This window comes from Trichoderma reesei (assembly GCF_000167675.1).
Source record: "Trichoderma reesei QM6a unplaced genomic scaffold TRIREscaffold_34, whole genome shotgun sequence".
In the NCBI taxonomy this organism is placed as follows: Eukaryota; Fungi; Ascomycota; class Sordariomycetes; order Hypocreales; family Hypocreaceae; genus Trichoderma; species Trichoderma reesei.
The window spans coordinates 130,505-148,128 of NW_006711181.1; the positions used below are offsets into that span (position 1 = coordinate 130,505).

The following is a 17,624-nucleotide window of genomic DNA, read 5'->3' on the forward strand; positions in this document are numbered from 1 at the left end:
TTCAGTTGAAGTTTCCATTGCCACATCAGGGCAGTCAGTTGATGGTGATGGACGTTGGTCAACGGTAAATGAGTCAACAAGTTCCTCGCTTTCACATGGAGACGCGATAATACGAGGGCCTTTGTTTATTTCCCGTTATCTTTGTGGAAAACGGCCAAAGATCTTCGATCCTCTGACTCTTACCACCGTATTCCACCTGATACCGCCCATTGCCTTCTTTGGTGCAGTTGAGCTCTACCTACCTATTTGCCGTCTTCAGGCATACTTTGGCGGGTCTGAGTCACCGAAGGGCCTGTCGCACTGTGTCTCTTCAGGTCCAGCCAAGGCGGTGATGAGTGCACTCCACTGGCAGTTCCATATGCTAAACAAGCTTGTATGCCTATCAAAACTTGAAACTTATTCACTCTTGAGGCCATGATCTCTAATTTATCTTCCGTCATGATCATACGGCACACACACCACAAACCGCGGATATGGACGACTTCCTGGCAGCCGTTGGCGTGCAGGCCATGAGATACGCCATCCGGTCTGGCATCGCCTTCACCTCGTCCTATGCCATCGGCCAGTGCTCTCGCCTGCTAAAGGCAGTCGACGACAAGAGTCTCCATTCCGAGCTGAAGACGCTGCAGAAACAACTCGATAGCAAGATCAAGGTAAGCTGGCCTTGGTATCTGTCTTCTCTCTCAATCTCTTGTACTCACTGTGCGGCAGGTCATTTCTCCTGCGATTGACTTGGTCGAGTTCAAGTCGGTAATATCCATCTCTCGCCATGTGACGCATGGCTACGCGCATACCTAGGCGGATACTGACAACAGACAGATCTGGACGAGGAAACGTCTTTCTCGAAGCTGCCCTCCCTCTCGCTAAATCACTACACCAGCAGATTGTCTCGCTGGGCCGCCGTGTGGAAGCTACCGCCGCGGTCGAGGAGCATAGCCACCGCTCAGGGACCAACCCACCAAACAAAGCAGCCAGCCACGAGGCGTTGAAGAAGGTGGTTTTGGACTTGAAGAATCTTCTGGCTGAGATTGATCGAGATATTCCTCTCTTGCAACTGGCTATATCGGCATCTGGAGAAAGTCTGTCTACTTCTCTCCCTGCTGGTATATCTCCCTCTCGGCTGCTTCAGGCCAGCACCCTCTTGACCGTCGGAGACACGCAGTTCGTACAAGACCCAACGAGATCTGTTCAGATTGGACCTTCATTCACGTTGTCCATCTATATGCTGTTTCTGGGACATGCTTCTTTGGCGGCTTCGCTTCAAGATGGCAAGATACAGCCAGGCGCTGCAAGTAACCATCAGCAAAGTCTCAACCAGAACGGAGATGCACAATCACAAGGACCAACCTATGGGCTAGGGGAGCACGACAGAAAGCCTTTGTGGCAGGAGGCGATCCATAAGGCGCGAGTACGTCTATGCAGATCAGCTTTCACCCCAGCCATCGAGGGAGGCCCCTCCCACGGGCAGAATCACAGTAACGTTGGACCCGACGGACCACTGAGCTATGCCTATCACCTCGAAATCGTCGAAGATCTGGACGACGGGCGTGCTCATGAAGGGGATGGCGCACCGCAACCGTTCAACGGCGTCTCAAAAGCCGGCATTCGAGAGTTGATACCGATCCACCAACTCTCCAAGATATTCTACACAGACACTGGCAAAATACTCAACTTTGGGGATGGGACGGAGGGAGAAAACAACCCGGTTCTGCTGCTGAAGCGAGATATCAATGCATCTCGACCGCGAAGGCCAGAAGACGACATTTCTGGCGAGATGTACAGTGCCGCCAGCGATCAGAAGCAACAGGACGCAAACGAAGATCAACAAGCCGACGTAGATCGACAGTTGCTCGGAGAGTCCAGTAGCTCTGAGAGTCTCAAGGACAGCTGCGCTACCGCTCTGCCGAAACACCTCGACCCTGAGTGGATCGCCTTTGAAGTCTTTGAAGAGGACGACGAGGGAAGTGATGCAAGCTCAAGCGCAGGCCCCGATGCGGAATCACCTGACGAGACTGATGAGCGCGACAGTTCGCCAGCAAAGTCACCATCGCGTCCCCGTGCGGCTATGGACTCGAACTTGTTATCCCAGATCAAAAACCTCTCTGTTCAGCCAGCTTCACACGGTGGCCTCGCGCTGAGCAAGTCGGACAATAAGCTTGATCGCTCTTCCAAGAACTTGGCCAAGGATTCGGCAAGGGATGCGCAGGACTTTGTGTCGCGGTCTCCATTTGGCGCCATCACCACGTCGCTCTCCCTGATTGAAATGCTCATTCGGCTGGCTGGTCTGCAGGAGTTCCAGCAGGCTTCTCACTTGTCGATTCCGGATCACATCTTGACATTTTTCTTGGAGGAGACGTCGACGACTGGGCTGACTGGAGAGGCTAGGTGGAGGGCGAGAAGCGAGACGAAGCAGCGCGTTGGGTTTGACCCCTATACTGACAAGGCATAATGGATTGTTAGACAATAGAATATTAGAATAGATAGACAAAACTGAGGATACATAGAGTAAACAGCTGCACATTGGGACAGCAATGGCTAGCTCGCCCTGATGCTCGACCACCGATCATACTGGCTTGTTGCGTTGGGACTTGACAAGGCAGCTAAGGTAGCAATGCATCTAGAAACCAACATTGGGAGTGCCACTCCACTAGTCGTTCGCCACCTGCTGGTCGGTCCCCTGGAGATGTATTTGGGGGCCGCTGAGGGGTTCGATGATACAATTCATCGGCTTCAACCATCACCAAGGCTGTTCTGTTATACCAGGAAAACGCTATTCAGCCAGAGCCCATTCTCTTTCTTCGCCGTGCGACTTGTCACTGAGCAAGATACACCAGATTATGGCGCCCCTGATCCCTCGCTTGCATCTCTTTGAAATTGATGACCAGTCATGGTAAGAAGGCCCTCTCAACGATGACGCTACGATTCCCAGGTTTAGGTTGAATGTAGTCAATCTCTTCAAGACAATACAATACAATACAATACAGTCTCAAAGAATGGTCGAAGCAAGAATGAACTCAAACTAACAGCAGAGAGCCACAGGTTCCCTACATTCCTGCGCCGCCGCATCCAAGACGGTCTCACCCTTGCATGGAACTCCAACACGCCTCTCCAGCCTCAATCGCCCGCCCACATCGCCGCATCCACGCTCATAGCTGAACTAGGCAGTTCTCTATCTTCTTATACGTTCATCGATTTCTGCGCCGGCGCGGGAGGACCTACACCTGCCATCCAGCGAGCCGTCAACGGCCATCTCTACGCTCAGGGCAAGCGGACAGTCGACTGTGTCTTGACTGATTTGCACCCCAATCTCGACGCGTGGGAGGACATTTTCAGGAACAATCCGCAGATCACGTTTGAGAGGCAGTCCGTGGATGCGAGCAATGCCCCGAGACGCCTTGTACAGCGCAAGGACGGCAAAAAAGTGATGCGACTGTTTAACCTGTCTTTCCATCACTTTGATGATGCCCTGGCGAAAGATATCCTCAAGGACACGGTCAACACGAGCCATGAATTCGCCATCTTTGAACTACAGGATCGTAGCCTCGCAAATGTAATCACGGTCCTGATGCTGGGAGTTGCGGCCATTGCCATGGCGCCCCTGCTGGCCTGGAAGTGGAGGAGTCCCGCCACGTTTGTGTTTTCTTGGATCATACCGGTGCTTCCCTTTGTGCTTGTATTCGACGGGCTGGTGTCTTGTCTGCGGACGCGGACGCCGGGAGAAGTAGAGGCTTTGCTGCGTGGCTGCGGTGCGGACACGAGCTTGTGGGAGATGCGAAGCGGAAGAAGCAAGTTCATCTGGCCCTGCGGATATCTGCATTGGGTCGTCTGTAGACCCGTTGAATGAAGAGATCAGGGTCTAAGCCATGGTACAAATGAGGATGGTATCCTCGATACATTCAAATATCATCGGAACCACCAGTTGACTGAGCCGTTAAGATTTCCATCGAACCGTTCGCTTTTGATGGAGTGCCACCACCCCTTTGGAATAAACAGGGCATCGCCGGCACGTAATGTGACCTCTTGAATCTCCGTGGATCCCGTCTCATCCTCATTTTCCCAAACGGCGCCATGTAGCAGCTCTCTCTCTTCGCCCTCCATCATCTCCGTCGATCTTATGCGACTATTGCCAGACCCCCGCAGCGTCATCTGCACCTGATGATACAGCTCGTGCCCCGTCGCAGGAGGCAAAAGCCGCACCACCTTGCTACTGCACAGCTGACAGAAAAGATTCGGGTTCGGGTCCCGGTGGAGCGGCGTGTAAGTCGGTTCGGTGCCCAGCCATATGGAGGAGCTGTAGATGTCGCCTCTTCCTACACGGGAGAGGATCTCTGGAGTTGGTACGTCGTTTTGTAGAGGCCTGGGGAGGTCCGGGAGTAGAGATTGAGCAATGTACAGCTGTATCGGTGGATATGCTTTGCGCCGTTGAGCTTTGTTGAACTCGAGTGCTTTGATGAGCAGCTTTAACGGTGCATGGAGCTGGAAGAACTGTTGACCATGGAAGCCCCCGGAGATGGCGGATTGCACAGCTTCTGCCAAGCTTCGGTCGGTAGCATCTTGGCTATTCGAGAGGCTGTCGTGGAAAAGCGTAATGCTTTCGGATCCCCGGCTGGTGGGCTTCATCAACTCGTACGGAAACATCCATTGGTGGTAAGGGTCAAGGTATGAAGATAGAGATGACGATGTCCCGTCATCGTCTTGTTTAAACCATTTCTGTAGGGCTGGAAGAGTGTAGGTGGGAGATGCTGGTGTATCTGTAAAGACACACGGCAGTTCAGCCTTGAAGCTCTCTTTAAACGAAAGCTCATCTGCGGCAGCTCTTGTCGAAATGGTGCAGACTTTTGTGATATTCAAAGAGGGGAATGATGTTTGACGAGCTCGAAAGACCCATCTTTGGGCTGATTGTAATACCCTTGGACTCTTCATTTTGATAGGTACCTTAGCGAAGGCTATTGATATTGGTATAGGAAATTTGGGTGAGGAGAGTTGAGGTTCAGGGTGAGTGAACCGTCTGATGCTTGGGCTTGACATGAACGCCATAGCAATCTTCAAGTATCTTCTACCTATAGCGTCCCACAACTTGCCACCTCTCTCAGGTAGCCGATACCTCTTGGCATCCGCAGTCAAAGCCAACCTTCTGTCCCTTCTGTCGGAACCGGCAGAATCTTGACGCCGGTCTAGCCTTGCTCCCTCTTAGTCATGCCGCCTGCGTCCAACGCGCACCAGCAAGCGCGAGCTTGACCAACAAACGCTCTCCAGAGCTGCCTTGTCTACTAAACCTGCATATCCAGCCCAGCCGTGTCATCTCAGGCCCGCGACGAGGCTGCCTCCGCCCTGCCCGAAGTCGATGCCTGCGTGACATCCATCTCCCGCCTCGCGCTGATCATCCATCATCTGGACCTGCGAGGTACTTGCCAGTGACCCCCAGTGCCCCAGCAAGCCCGCCCCTGTCGCCGACGCCGCCCGGCTGCCACCTCAGGTCTCGCTGCTGTCCTGCCCAGGTTACGCGCCCACGCCGCTACGCCTCAGGCGCTTCAGGCCACATTCACCCCGCCACGCGCCCGCAACAGCAGCCCGGGCACCACAGCAGCACCACAGCAGACGTCCCAGGCACTAATTCAGGCCCCTAGGCGTCCGCGTTAGGTGCCCTTCCAGCGGCTGACTCTTTATCGATAAGACTCCCTCAGCGAACGGCGGAACCCCACCTTGGCCAGACCTTCTCGTCAACCTCCAAACTGAATCTGGAGCCTCAAATCTGCAGCCAACCCTCGCCCAGTCCGCACTTCTCCAGCCCCTTCCCTGGGCGTCATTGAATCCAGCCCGGCCCTTGCCCTTGCTGCCGGCACCATGTCGACCTCTTCGGGGACCCCCGAGTCCTGGATCGCGAGCTTCTGCGCGCTGCCCGGCCACGAATACTTTGCTGAGGTGTCCGAGGAGTTTATCGAGGATGACTTCAATCTAACGGGTCTGCAGACGCAGGTGGCCATGTACAAAGAGGCGCTCGAGGTACGTCGCGGATCTATCTGAATTTCTTATCGTGTGGTGATGGGGTCTTGTCGAATGGCCCCAAAACTCGTGATCACGATTGCTAATTTGCGCGCCCCTAGATGATTCTCGACGTGGAGCCAGAGGACGATGAGGATGACGAGGAAGAGGAAGAGGACGACGACGAAAACGAATCGGGCCTGGAGGAGGCCGACCGTGCAGACCTGCGACACGGCGCAGAGCGGCGGCACCATAGCAGGATGGCCAGCGACCTGTCCGTCATCGAGTCCTCCGCGGAGATGCTGTACGGCCTCATCCACCAGCGCTTCATCTGCTCCCGGGTGGGCATCCAGCAGATGAGCGAGAAGTACGAGTTCGGCCACTTTGGCTGCTGCCCGCGGACGCACTGCGAGCAGGCACGCACCCTGCCCGTCGGCCTGTCCGACATTCCCGGCGAAGACACGGTCAAGCTCTTCTGCCCGTCCTGCCTCGACGTCTATGTTCCGCCCAACAGTCGGTTCCAGACCGTCGACGGCGCCTTCTTCGGCCGCACGTTCGGCGCCCTCTTCCTCCTCACATTCCCGGAATACGACCTCACCAAGCGCGGCGCCGACGTGCTGTCAACCACAAACTCCAAAGTGCCCGACGACGAGAGAATCATCAACGGCATGTACGCAAAGAACATTGCGCCGGGCCTGGGCAGAGGCCACATCTACGAGCCCAAGATATACGGGTTCAAGGTCTCAGAGCGCGCGCGTTCGGGCCCCAGGATGCAGTGGCTGCGAGACCGGCCGGACGACATCACCGAGCTGGACGAGGCACGCCTCTACCACGAGCAAAACCCCGATTCCGAAGAGGAGGACGACGAGTCCATGGCGGTTAACGGCCGAGCACTCGTCCGGCGGCGGCTCCCTGGCAACGCTCGCCTCCGCCAGCGGCAAAATCACAGCGGTAGCCCCATGGCTCTGTCCGCCAACGGTGCCGAGTCTGAGCTGTAGCGTAGCCCGACCCTGCGTAGCGAGACCTTGCGGACCGACAAACAACGCGGGCTGAGCACGTCGCACGAGAGCGAGGCATGTTCTAGGAGGTTTTCACCATACTGATGACGAGTTCCTTTATTCTTTTCCTGCTGCTTCAAACTCAGTTGCTGATTCAAATGGCCAAGGCGACGGACGAGGGGAAGACAGAGGGAGGAAGGGGGACAAGCGACGATGGGGGGATGGAAATGAAAGAAAAAAAAAACCAAAATTAATCATGGCTGTTAATGGGATACACTGTTGAATATCATGTGTACTCTTTTTTTTTATGTACGTAAAGCGAGGCTGCCGGGGCAAACAAACGGATTGTCTTTTTATTATTCTAACTGTTCTATTTTCTTTACCAGACCACACACCATATATATCACCTAAAGCAACACCCAATTACACACAGAGAGAGAGATGAGAGAGTAATGCATACAGGGGCGTTTTGGACGGTTTTTGTTGTTGTATGTAGTACCTTGTTTGAAAGAACCAAGTCCCCTCAACCAGACTCTATCTGCTCTCCCACGCACGCTTATACTACTGCTTTATTCGCTTTACTGCGTTGATTGGGTACGAAAAAAGAAAGAAAAAAAAAAAAAAAAAAAAAAAAAAAAAAAAAAAAAAACAGAAGATAATTACAAAGACAGACACAGGAGAAGGGAGTCAACAGAGGAATCGTCGAGTATTGTCTAATTGTTGAATGTTTGTTTGTCTTCTACCTACATGATCCTATGCTCCTTCTCGTCCTATCCGCCATTCCCATGGTCATGTCGATTCCGCCCCTTGTATGGTATTCTCCTCGTGTCTCATACACGCGCGCATCTACACACACTCCTACATTCTTGCCCGCTCGAGGCATCATTGCCCAGTTTTCTGAAGGCAAGATTTGGCCACTGAGTGCAACCGCCCGCTCCAACATGTAAGACACACCCAATATGGCAGGCTATTGCTTTCGCCTGCAGAAATCCACAGCAAACAAGATCTTGCAAATCCATCAAAGCCCAGTTTATCATCCTCGCATTCATTCCTTTGGTCATACCCTCCTTCCATCTCACCGCCGTCTTTTCACTTCATAGGTGAAGCCTTGCCCGGTGTCCAGCCGCCATTGTTAAAGCCAACTCTGCCCGGGGTGGTTGGCACCTGGGTGGGGGTTGGAGTCCCCCCGTTCTCCGCACCCGGCAGGGCGGGTGGTGTGACTGACCTGGAAGCGTCGCCGCCGTCCCTTTTAGGGGGCTTGAAGTTGACGTCCCGGCCAGCACGGTAGATGTCCTGCAGCATAGTCTCCAAAATTCCGGCATCTTGAAACTCAAGGTACTTCTTGTAGAGCTTGAGGGCCGTCCTGGAGTCCTCAATGGAGTCGTGCGTCTCCATCTGAATGTCCTCCTTGAGCAAGTACCACGCCAAAAAGGCAAGTGATAGCTTTCGCAGGCGCGATTTGAGGTAGAACTTCTCGATTGTGTCGATGATTTGCGCCTTGGGGATGTGGATGTTAATGACTCGAAAGTCCTGTTTGAGCCCGTGGCCCAAGAATGTGCAGCCCAAGTTGAGCAGTATCCAAAGCTTCTTGTACACCACTTTGTGCGGCAGTAGACTGTGGGTGGTGGTGGCTGGGTTCAAATCCTCCGCAACAACGCCCGAAAAGGACGTCAGATAGTCAACCACCGGTTCGTTGATAGAGATATAGTCGTCGATGAAGGGGACACCCTCTTTTTCGCCTTGTCCCCTGACAACAGAGGCGCGCGCGAGTGCGTGCACTCTAGGTCGAATTACTTCTCGTTCGCCATCCGAGTTCATTTCAATTTCTGGCTGTCGCACTTCCACAAATTCAGCATCCAGCGCGATGATAGTGCCTGGTCCTGGCCGCTCCGTTGCAGGGTCAAGGAGTTGATAAGTTTTGGTCACCGCCCGAGGACTGGGTCTAAAGGGAGGGTCAAGGTCAGCATGGTTTGGTCTTGTGATGCCACGAGGGTGAGTAGCAGCGCCGATCAGCTTACCCAAGATCCTGATACAATATCGAAGTATCAATGTTCTTCTTCCATTCAGTGTCGATCTTGTTATTAGCCGCCTTGACTTGGTATGCAAGAACAGAAGGGTATTTCCAGGTGGTGTTGAAGCTAAGAGCCTCGTCCCTGCTCACGGGGCGCACCAAAAAATCGTTGAACAAGTGCCATTGGCTTTGAGCAGGAGCTTCGGGTTCCGCGTGGCCAACTACAATGAGGCATCAGTAACGTGATGAAAGAAATCGAACCCTTGGGGAGTGTGATATCCTACCATTGACCATGGCCACGAGATGCGGCTTCTGTCCCTGGCCGCTCTCGATGTTGATTGCCATTCCAATGAGCGAGTAGACTGTGATGTTGTGAATGCCACGCTGCAAGTGGAGCTTGAGGTCTTCTCCTTCGTAGCAGAAGAATTGGCCCTGTTCGACAATGATGCCAATTTCCTCAGGTAGCCAGCCAGGTGTGGACCAAAGCGCTCGGTGGTCAGCGCTGGTGATTGCAGTGTTGAGCATCAACACCTTTGGAACGCTGTGAATCGTCTTTCTCGTTGACATGGGTTGGTACTTGTGGCATCCGATACACCATCCCTTTTGGGTAGTTTCTCTCTCCACGCTGCTCTTAAGGATCTGGGAGAAAGTGGTGCGTGGTGTCCTACCATTCCGGCCAGGGGGTCGCTTGACACGAGTTAGCTCAGAGTCACCACGGAGCTGCTCTGACCAACTTACGGGAGCTGGATAAAGCAAGTCGTTCACAAAGGTCGACCCAGGTCGCTTCCATTCACCCTTACAAGTGGCACATTTGATGTTGCTGGTGGCCATTGTCGCCAATGTCTCCTCCAGGGAAGTGGGAGCCGTGGCCATAGTCGCGTAGTCGGCGGCAATTCTGTCGAGGAGAAACCGGTTCAGCCCCTGCAGCATGGCATGCAAAGACGATGCGTGGGCATCCTCCTCCTCGAGAAGACCTAGCGGTCCAGCTGTCGACACGTTAGTCTTTGCGAAGCAAGGTTCAAATGGCGATGTGGCTTACCTTGGGGGTGCCGGCTGAGGGTCTTGAGCATGTTGGTGGCCTGGCAGATGGATCCTTCTGCTTTCTGGAGCATATCGAAGAGAAAACCGAGCTCGCACAAGAGGCAAGTCTCACTGATGCAGGAGGTAGCCGTATGCTTTAAAGCAATGTTCCGGATCAGGGGGACAAAGTGCATGAGCTGAAGCAGCGAATTTGCGTAAGAATTGGAGATGTGAATCTCGAGACCAGAGTATCGCGTTTGGTTGTAATACCCAAAGTCGAAGTCGTCCACACCGAATTTGCTGTACTTGATCTCGACGTTCCTATACATCATGGGCAAGTCTGATCCGACATTCATCTCCGAAAGAGGAAATGCGAGCTCGTCTACCCTCTCTCCGGCGCTGGAAGATTCCGATTTGGCAAGGTCTCTAGCCTGTTCACTAAGGAATTTCGGCGCCTTGATTCCGGACTTGGCCGACTTGTGTATGCTGCGAGTGTCTTCCACTTGATTCCTTTTGAGGCCCCGAGTGTTGCGGCCGTAAAGCGCCGACTCAGTCGTGTTGAGGCTGGCAAGGAATTGCGCATCGAACTTGACAGGCGGAGCACCGACATCCGAGGGCAGCTCGGGCCAAGACGAGGCAAGGACCTCTCGATAATACGGGAGGCCGATCGAATTCAGAGGGCTTTGGCATGTTAGCGGAGACGAGAAAGAGTTCTCACAGGAGACTGCGCAACTTACGTTTCGGGTGACCATTCGAGCTGCGGGACCGGTGCCTCAATATGGGGATATTCTATATGAGCAGGTAGATCCACGAAGCGTATCTTTGTTGGCGATCCCCAGAGGTGGATGAAGCATTCTGCATCGGCAAGAGCTATAGCCTCGCCCGAGGGAGCTATTTCAAACATGCCCAGGTAGCTCATGACATTGGCCTGACGCACGTTACTGGTATTGGGGTTCATGAGGTCCACCACATGCATCTGGCCAGTCTGCGACACCACAATGCTGGTTGTGAGCATGCGCGGGTGCATCCGCACGTATGCGGCGCCGGCCGGGAACGGAATGGCGGGCATGGAAGACATTGTCCGGATATTGAATACGTTCAGGAAGGGGTCCAGCATGTACTTCTGGCCCTGACGCAGCGAGTAGCCACACGTGACGATGAAGTCGTGTTGTGCGTCCATGTCGTTGATCATGGCCGTATGGGCGTTCCATGTCTTGACAAGCGCAAAGGTGACGGGATCCAAGAGGTCGACTGCTCCGTTCTCCGTAGCCGCGCAGATATATCGCCCACGCCTCATGATGGAGTACTGACGCTCCGTCGGGACCTGCTTGACGACTTCTCCTTTAGAGACGTCGATAACAAGCATCGTTTTCTGAAGGCCGGCAACAAGAATCTCGGCCGTGCCTTTGGATGTGAAGGTCATGCACCTGAGCTGTTTCATCTCCTCGTGTCTGGAACGACTGTTAGCGCCGCTGTTCCAATCTTTGGCGATGTACCCGACATGGTAAGCCCAGCACGCACCTGAGATGCCAGATGGGGGGCCCTCCTCTCTGCGCCATGTGTACATCGGTGGCCCCCAGCACCAGCACGCCCTTGCTGTTGACAAGAATCTGCCGGACCGGGCCATCTGAGGCTTGATGCGCCTTGAAGGAAGTGTGTTGTTGCAGGTCGTTGCCGACGAAGGAAGTGACCCGACCCTAGTAAGACTCCAGTTAGCAAGACGTGCTAGGACACCTGCTTGCGCCGGCGAGGCATTGGATCGTACAAATTCATTGCCAGCCCAGAGGAGTGCCTGTATGGTATCGAACACCATCGTCGTGACTCGAGTCGGGAGAGCGTGAACAGCCGGGGGCGGGAGCTGAACCCGAGCAACCTGTAAGAGCAGACAGACATGGTATTAGCATCAACCGGCGCCATATCGATGCATCACAACAAGCGAAGGCCGGCAGTGTTGGCAGAGCACTTACCTCGTCCCATCCTTCCATGGTGGCAATTGTTGGGCCTCCCCGGTATCAAAGCCCGTCAAGAGGGAAGCAATGATACCGCAAGCCCTGGAGAGGCTCCGCGGGAGTCGAGGCGAAGAAGCGAGCGCAAGTCCGAGCAGGTGAAGTTGTCTGAGGACGCGACGAAGGTACTGTAGCTGTAGCGGTTGTTGGAGGGGCAGTGAGGTCACTTTGCGTTATCCGAGATATATCCGCGATCGCAGTGTTGCATAGCACGATGGCTGCAGAGATGCTGACAATCGGATGTTGAGAATATCAAGAGTATCAGGTGAAGTGCGAGACCACTTGAGAATAGAAAATGTGTGAGTTGCATGTCTAGGCTGACTGGGAGATATACATAAGGTATCTGTTCACAAGGTCTGTATTGATGTGGCTTGTCTTATTGTTTACTTTGCCTCTACCTACCTATCTACTTCGCAGTTGGGTAGACGTTACGCTTTTTACTAGGTACAACTCCATACGCAAAGGGGGCATTGGCTGCCGCAATTGGTTATGTGCCGCCGCCACGAGGGCGATTCATACACCTTTTGGGCATTCGCCATGACAACGAAGCGCCTCGAGGAAAGTCAATATGCTGCGAATAGTATGCACGCTTGCTAACATATCATCTGTAGTGTTGACCTTGCAGATATTCAGGAGAAGTTTGAAGGGGGCGGTGGGATCAGCAACGGGAAAGATGATTCGCGGTGGTTTGCAGGCATGCGAACTCGGTAAACCTATAAGCAACTCTTTTTTAATTCAATTCTAGGAACTTGATATATGGTAAAGTTGACGGCATGTGCGCTTTTCGGGTTTCCTGGCAGCCAGGCCATCTTCTCGCCCGATGGCTCTATCTCGACCTTCCACTTGGTCATCGTTAGTTCTCCCACCTCGTCCCAGAGGCGTTGGAAAGTCTCCTGGGTGTGCAGGCAGGGTGAAGAATCGCTCATGTCGACGTCGTGATTGCTGGTGACGCCCACATGTCGGCCGTATATAAAGGCGTTGCGTATGCCTGGCTGCAGGAAGCGGACCAGCCGCTTTCCAATGCACAATTGCTGTCTCCAGCTAAACAGGTGGAAGAAGCTTCCGGCGTGAATGATGCTGACGCGGCCGTCGAGCTCCTCCAGACTCGGGTCATCGGGATCCGTCACGTCTCCAACTGTGAAATGAGCGCCCAAATAATCTCTATCTCGGAAGAGGTCATAGCCCGACGAGATGAATAGGGGGCTAGAGTCGAGTCCATACAGCCGTGTCCCATCAACGCCGTCAGCTCGGAATTGTCGAAGAACTTGGCCAAGTCCGCAGCCCAGGTCCAGAAGGGCGTCCTTTGATTGAGACAGCCTGAGGCGGAACAGAGCCTGCTGGTAGCGGGAGTCGTTGGTGTCGTTGAGAGTGAGGAACTTCCACCGGCCAATAAAGGGCATCCTTGAACTCGCCCAAGCCGCCTCTCGCTGTGCAAATCCATCGAGTCAGCAAGTCAGTGTCGGCCACGCGTGCAACGAGACGAAATCCCCCCGACTTACGATCCTCATAAGGTGAGTCTCAATCTCATCTGCCGGGATGTCGCCATAGCGCGTGAGCAAGTCCCGGATCGGCGCTATATCAGCGGGAAGATTAGGCATAAAGGCCCATCGTTGCAGCTCCAAGATGTCCATGCGATACTAAGACGACGGATGGCGTCTCCAGCAGCAGGTGGGAATGGTAGTTGCAGCCGCAAGCCGCCACCAGATGCGAAGAAAGACCACAGATCACCGATGTGCAGCAGAGAGGCGCTGCTCCGTGTTCGCTGGCTGTTTCGTCTCCCTGTATGAGCTGCGCAGCACGCGACTAGGGAGCCATCTAGCGGGATTGCAGTCAAAGGAGTAGGAGCAGATGATCCATGGTGGCCGGCTCTCCCTAAGAAGTGACTTGAGCGCGCGCTCCCTTTGTTCAAGTACCTGACTTTGGTCGGGAGGGACGCGCAAGTGTCAGTCGATGGTTGATGCTCGCCGTGAGTGTCAATGCAAGGGCACTGCGAACAGGGCCAGACAGACGGCGGACATGACGGCCAAGACCAAGGTCGCTGAGCTGGCAGAGGCTTGGGATTGCATCCGAGGCACTTGGTGCTCCATTGGCGCCGGCCGAGAGGAACTTGGGAGCAGGGCGAAGCGCTACCGGATAGGCAAAGCCCAGCATGCGGGTGCTAGGCCAATCACGCCTCGGCAGGCAAAGCTTAGCAGGGAGTTAAAAAAAAAAAAAAAAGGAGGCAGATGCTGGTCCAGTAATAATGAAGTGCAGTTTGGCATCTCAGATGCCTGCTGCTCACGCAGATTGACCCTCTTTTCGGCTGCCGTCTGCGGGAAAGTTGCATGATCAAGGGACGGCTGACTCGAGCTGCGGAAGAGCCGAGCATCTACCGATCGCGCTACGTCGCAGCTTGTCGCAGCTTCATGCTTACCTAACTGTGCTTTAGCTCCCGGATTTTCCGTGGTTGAGTTGCTAGTACTAATACTACCTGGTACTAGTAGTAGTACTAGAAGCCTGCCAAAGCCGCGCGCTAGAACGGGAGCGCACTAGCGGCTCATAGATAACGATAGGTGACTCATCCAGGAGCGCTCGCAGCCCGCAAGAGGTCAGCACTGGTCGAGCCGGAGTTTGCCCGCCGTGGCGCTCGGAGAAAATTCTTTTCCCTCCTCCTTGTCCCTCTCACTGCGTAATCGACAGCCAGAAAACGGCACACCAACATCCCGTCGCCTATTCCCACGCGGCGACGAGTTATTCCTTTCCGTTCAAACGGCCCAGTCTCGCAATTACCATGCTCCGTCTTCCATCGCGATAGAAGCTGTAAGTCAGCGATCCGCCTCGCCTGGATCAGTTCGAACAGGCACCCCCAAGACAAGTCGGACAAGAGAGACGCCAGCAGTGACAATTGCTGACAATGGCTTCAGACTTGGCGTCTCCAGATTGCATCGGCGCCAGATCGCCTCCAGCAATCGCGTGACAAACCGCGTCTGACCTGGCCGTTTCCCACCCACGCCTCTGTGTGTAGCTTCTCACGGCGTGTCACTACCACTGTACTGTTTTCTTTCAGCCTCATCCGAGTTTGAGACGGCTCAAGGAGCTGCGTTGACGACCCTCACCGGCCTCGCCTGAGTCGTCTCCCAGCAACTATGGGTCCTGGGCGTGAGGGCGAGCCGGAAGAGGCCAACAACATGTCGTATCCTTCGCCTGGCGCGGAGGCTCTTGATGCCGGCCCCTTCTACCATACCGGCACTCGCGATGAGACGCATGAGCAGCATCACGAGCCTGAGGAGCACCAGCAACAGCATGACCAGCACGACCCGACGCAGGTCCACGCGCAGGAGCAGGACCATGGCCAAATCACCACTCACGAACCGCCTTCTCCCCAGCAGCACCATATCTCCAGGCCCCCCAATCTCGAGGAGCTTCAGCTGGCCGCCCAGCTCGGCCAGGGCTTGGCTGGAACGTCTCTTCTCCCGTCCAACGACCCCGGCATGAACGTGGAGGATCCGAACATGCGTAGTATCATGCCTCATCCCGAGCCAGACCAGCATCAGCCGCCATCCTATGTTCATGAAGCCCCTGCTTCTGAGCATATGGTGACGCATGCACTCCCTGTCGCCGTGGGACCCCCAATGCCATCGCAGTACTCCATGGGAGAGGCCATTCCGCCTAGGAAGAGATCCAAGGTGTCGCGTGCTTGCGATGAGTGCCGGAGGAAGAAGATCAAGTGTGACGCCCAATCGGATACTGGCGATAGTCCGTGCTCTAGCTGTGCCCGGTCTTCCATGCGGTGTCTGTTTAGCCGCGTCCCTCAGAAACGTGGTCCAAGCAAGGGGTATGTCGTTGTCAACAGAGGTTGCAACTCACCTTGACAGACGGGACTAACATATGAGACAGGTATATCAAGGAGCTGGCGGACCGGATTCACAGTATCGAGAACAAGCTAGAGTCCGAAGGTAGTCTTACCCAAGACGAAATCGATCGACTCTTGACGCCGGGACACCATCGCCCTTACAACGGCCTAGCCTCTTCCGAGGAGCCAGTCCGGAAGAGGCCGTTCTCCAGCATCTCGGCAGGCGACTTCAGCACACCTGCTCCTCCGCGACAGGCGCCATGGGGCCCAGAGCCGCGGCCAATTCTGCCCGCACCCGCGGCCACGGACAGCTTCTCGGGGCCTACGTATACTAACAGTTCATTGGCCCCTCAGCCTTCGGCGATCAAGGCGGACAGCGCGCCGCCAAAGCCCCCCGTGGCATCCATGGACTCGCAAGTAGTGGAAGCGGAGGAGGTGCCAGATTTTGACGAGGAGTCCTTGCACGAGTGCGTATCCCCTGCTATCTTCGTTGCCCCTTGGCCCTTGGAGCTGAAGCTAACGGGATTCACCACAGCTACCTCGCTCATGTCCAGGCTATATACCCCATACTCCCCAGCAGCAAGGCAAGGATTCAATCTCTGCTGTCACAATGTCCGTCAACCGTACGGACGGCATTTATCACGGCACTTCAGGCAGTCGGACAGTCTTCAGGGGACACGCAAGTTGCGAGCTCCCTTCTCCACGAGTGGGAAAGCAGCGAGGCACCTCACTCACGCGTTGTCGACATTGTCCACGCTCAGACTCTTCTTCTGCTAATCATTGATGCGGATTGGCGAGCCTCATCTCAGCTGCCGTTTCTTCTGGGCAGAGCAGTGGCACTTGCGAACACGATGAAGCTGTGGAAGTTTACACCCATCGAGTCAGCATCCGAAACAGACTCTGACGATCAGCTATGCGTGCGGATTTGGTGGTCACTCGTGCTGATGGATCGATGGCACGCCGCAGGGACGGGCAAGCCGTCGCTGATTCCGGACAGCAGCGTTGTCGCGCCGGCCGGGCTTGAGAACACCTTGGGCGAGGTGTGCTACTACTTGATCCGTAAGTCACAAACCAGTCCGATGACATGCTCTATCACTAACAGGAGCCCTCCACAGGCCTGTCCAAGCTGTTAAATAGGACTGCATTCGTCATCTCCACCCTGCAGCCGGGTTCCTCCACCGCCGAGCCAGCCATGGCCGCCATTCTCGCCGACTACATTGAGAACTACCGCGAGGATCTTCCGGGCCACATCGAGGCCGCATCGTACCCCCTGGTGCACCTTGCATACTGGCACTGCAAGCTCCTGGTCACACTCCTCACGCCAGGAGCCACGCCGACGGAGACGCTGTGGCCGACGTCTGAGCTGGCTACTCTTTTGCTGGCAAACGCACACCTCCGCAGCCCCTTTACCAACCACTTTGTGTCACTAGTGACCATGTCACTGTCGAAACTCGCCAAGATGGACAGTTCGCGAGAAGGCGCCGTCAGGCTGATGAAGGAGATCCTGGAGAAGCCCAGCGGAGGCCACTGGGACAGCGTAAGGGAGAAGCTGACCGAGCAGCTGCGGCCGACGTCGTCGGTGGAGGCCACGGCGAGTCAGGGACTGCAGCACCTGGCCGATCTGGCAACGGCGCACGAGGGCATCGCGCCCGGCTCGGATGATATCACGTTTGGACCTACGCTTGCGTCTGGCTATCTGGACGTCGCTTGAAAAGAGGGCTGCCTGATGGTGGATGAAATTGTCGAACTCCTTTTTGCCTGAATGGTGCGCACTT

At 54.9% G+C, this 17,624-nt stretch overlaps 7 protein-coding genes across 7 annotated transcripts; 4 read left to right on the forward strand and 3 right to left on the reverse strand.

Moving 5' to 3' along the window:
• Positions 1 to 473: 473 nt before the first annotated feature.
• Positions 474 to 2,458, forward strand: TRIREDRAFT_124116 (uncharacterized protein; the record flags this gene model as incomplete). Its single annotated transcript, XM_006969514.1, has 3 exons — positions 474 to 653; positions 712 to 746; positions 820 to 2,458. The coding sequence occupies 3 exons, from the start codon at positions 474 to 476 to the stop codon at positions 2,447 to 2,449; spliced, it is 1,845 nt and encodes a 614-aa protein (XP_006969576.1). The 3' UTR covers positions 2,450 to 2,458.
• A 379-nt stretch (positions 2,459 to 2,837) lies between these two features.
• Positions 2,838 to 3,844, forward strand: TRIREDRAFT_5924 (uncharacterized protein; the record flags this gene model as incomplete). The annotated part of the gene is made up of 2 exons (XM_006969496.1): positions 2,838 to 2,890; positions 3,040 to 3,844. 2 exons carry the CDS (start codon positions 2,838 to 2,840, stop codon positions 3,842 to 3,844), a joined length of 858 nt encoding a protein of 285 aa, XP_006969558.1.
• A 59-nt stretch (positions 3,845 to 3,903) lies between these two features.
• TRIREDRAFT_70310 (uncharacterized protein) lies at positions 3,904 to 4,923 on the reverse strand (the record flags this gene model as incomplete). Its single annotated transcript, XM_006969532.1, has 1 exon — positions 3,904 to 4,923. The coding sequence occupies one exon, from the start codon at positions 4,921 to 4,923 to the stop codon at positions 3,904 to 3,906; it is 1,020 nt and encodes a 339-aa protein (XP_006969594.1).
• An 828-nt stretch (positions 4,924 to 5,751) lies between these two features.
• Positions 5,752 to 7,214, forward strand: ckb1 (casein kinase II, beta subunit). Its single transcript, XM_006969515.1, has 2 exons — positions 5,752 to 6,003; positions 6,105 to 7,214. Exons 1-2 carry the CDS (start codon positions 5,845 to 5,847, stop codon positions 6,978 to 6,980), a joined length of 1,035 nt encoding a protein of 344 aa, XP_006969577.1. The 5' UTR covers positions 5,752 to 5,844; the 3' UTR covers positions 6,981 to 7,214.
• Positions 7,215 to 8,069: 855 nt separating this feature from the next.
• TRIREDRAFT_112211 (uncharacterized protein) lies at positions 8,070 to 11,996 on the reverse strand (the record flags this gene model as incomplete). Its single annotated transcript, XM_006969533.1, has 9 exons — positions 8,070 to 8,922; positions 8,999 to 9,212; positions 9,276 to 9,678; positions 9,730 to 9,977; positions 10,031 to 10,692; positions 10,749 to 11,462; positions 11,533 to 11,708; positions 11,777 to 11,884; positions 11,979 to 11,996. The coding sequence occupies 9 exons, from the start codon at positions 11,994 to 11,996 to the stop codon at positions 8,070 to 8,072; spliced, it is 3,396 nt and encodes a 1,131-aa protein (XP_006969595.1).
• Positions 11,997 to 12,730: 734 nt separating this feature from the next.
• Positions 12,731 to 13,648, reverse strand: TRIREDRAFT_112212 (uncharacterized protein; the record flags this gene model as incomplete). The annotated part of the gene is made up of 2 exons (XM_006969534.1): positions 12,731 to 13,444; positions 13,517 to 13,648. The coding sequence occupies 2 exons, from the start codon at positions 13,646 to 13,648 to the stop codon at positions 12,731 to 12,733; spliced, it is 846 nt and encodes a 281-aa protein (XP_006969596.1).
• Positions 13,649 to 15,184: 1,536 nt separating this feature from the next.
• On the forward strand, positions 15,185 to 17,560 carry TRIREDRAFT_5927 (N-terminal binuclear Zn cluster-containing/DNA binding domain-containing protein; the record flags this gene model as incomplete). The annotated part of the gene is made up of 4 exons (XM_006969497.1): positions 15,185 to 15,831; positions 15,894 to 16,316; positions 16,385 to 16,908; positions 16,965 to 17,560. The coding sequence occupies 4 exons, from the start codon at positions 15,185 to 15,187 to the stop codon at positions 17,558 to 17,560; spliced, it is 2,190 nt and encodes a 729-aa protein (XP_006969559.1).
• Between the last annotated feature and the right edge of the window lie 64 nt (positions 17,561 to 17,624).

What these genes read in the sequence shown, in the direction of transcription:
- ckb1 (XM_006969515.1), top strand. Translation starts at nt 5,845, where the DNA reads ATGTCGACCTCTTCGGGGACCCCCGAGTCCTGGATCGCGAGCTTCTGC. An exon ending in TGTACAAAGAGGCGCTCGAG is followed by an intron (nt 6,004 to 6,104) that starts GTACGTCGCGGA and finishes GCGCGCCCCTAG; the next exon opens with ATGATTCTCGACGTGGAGCC.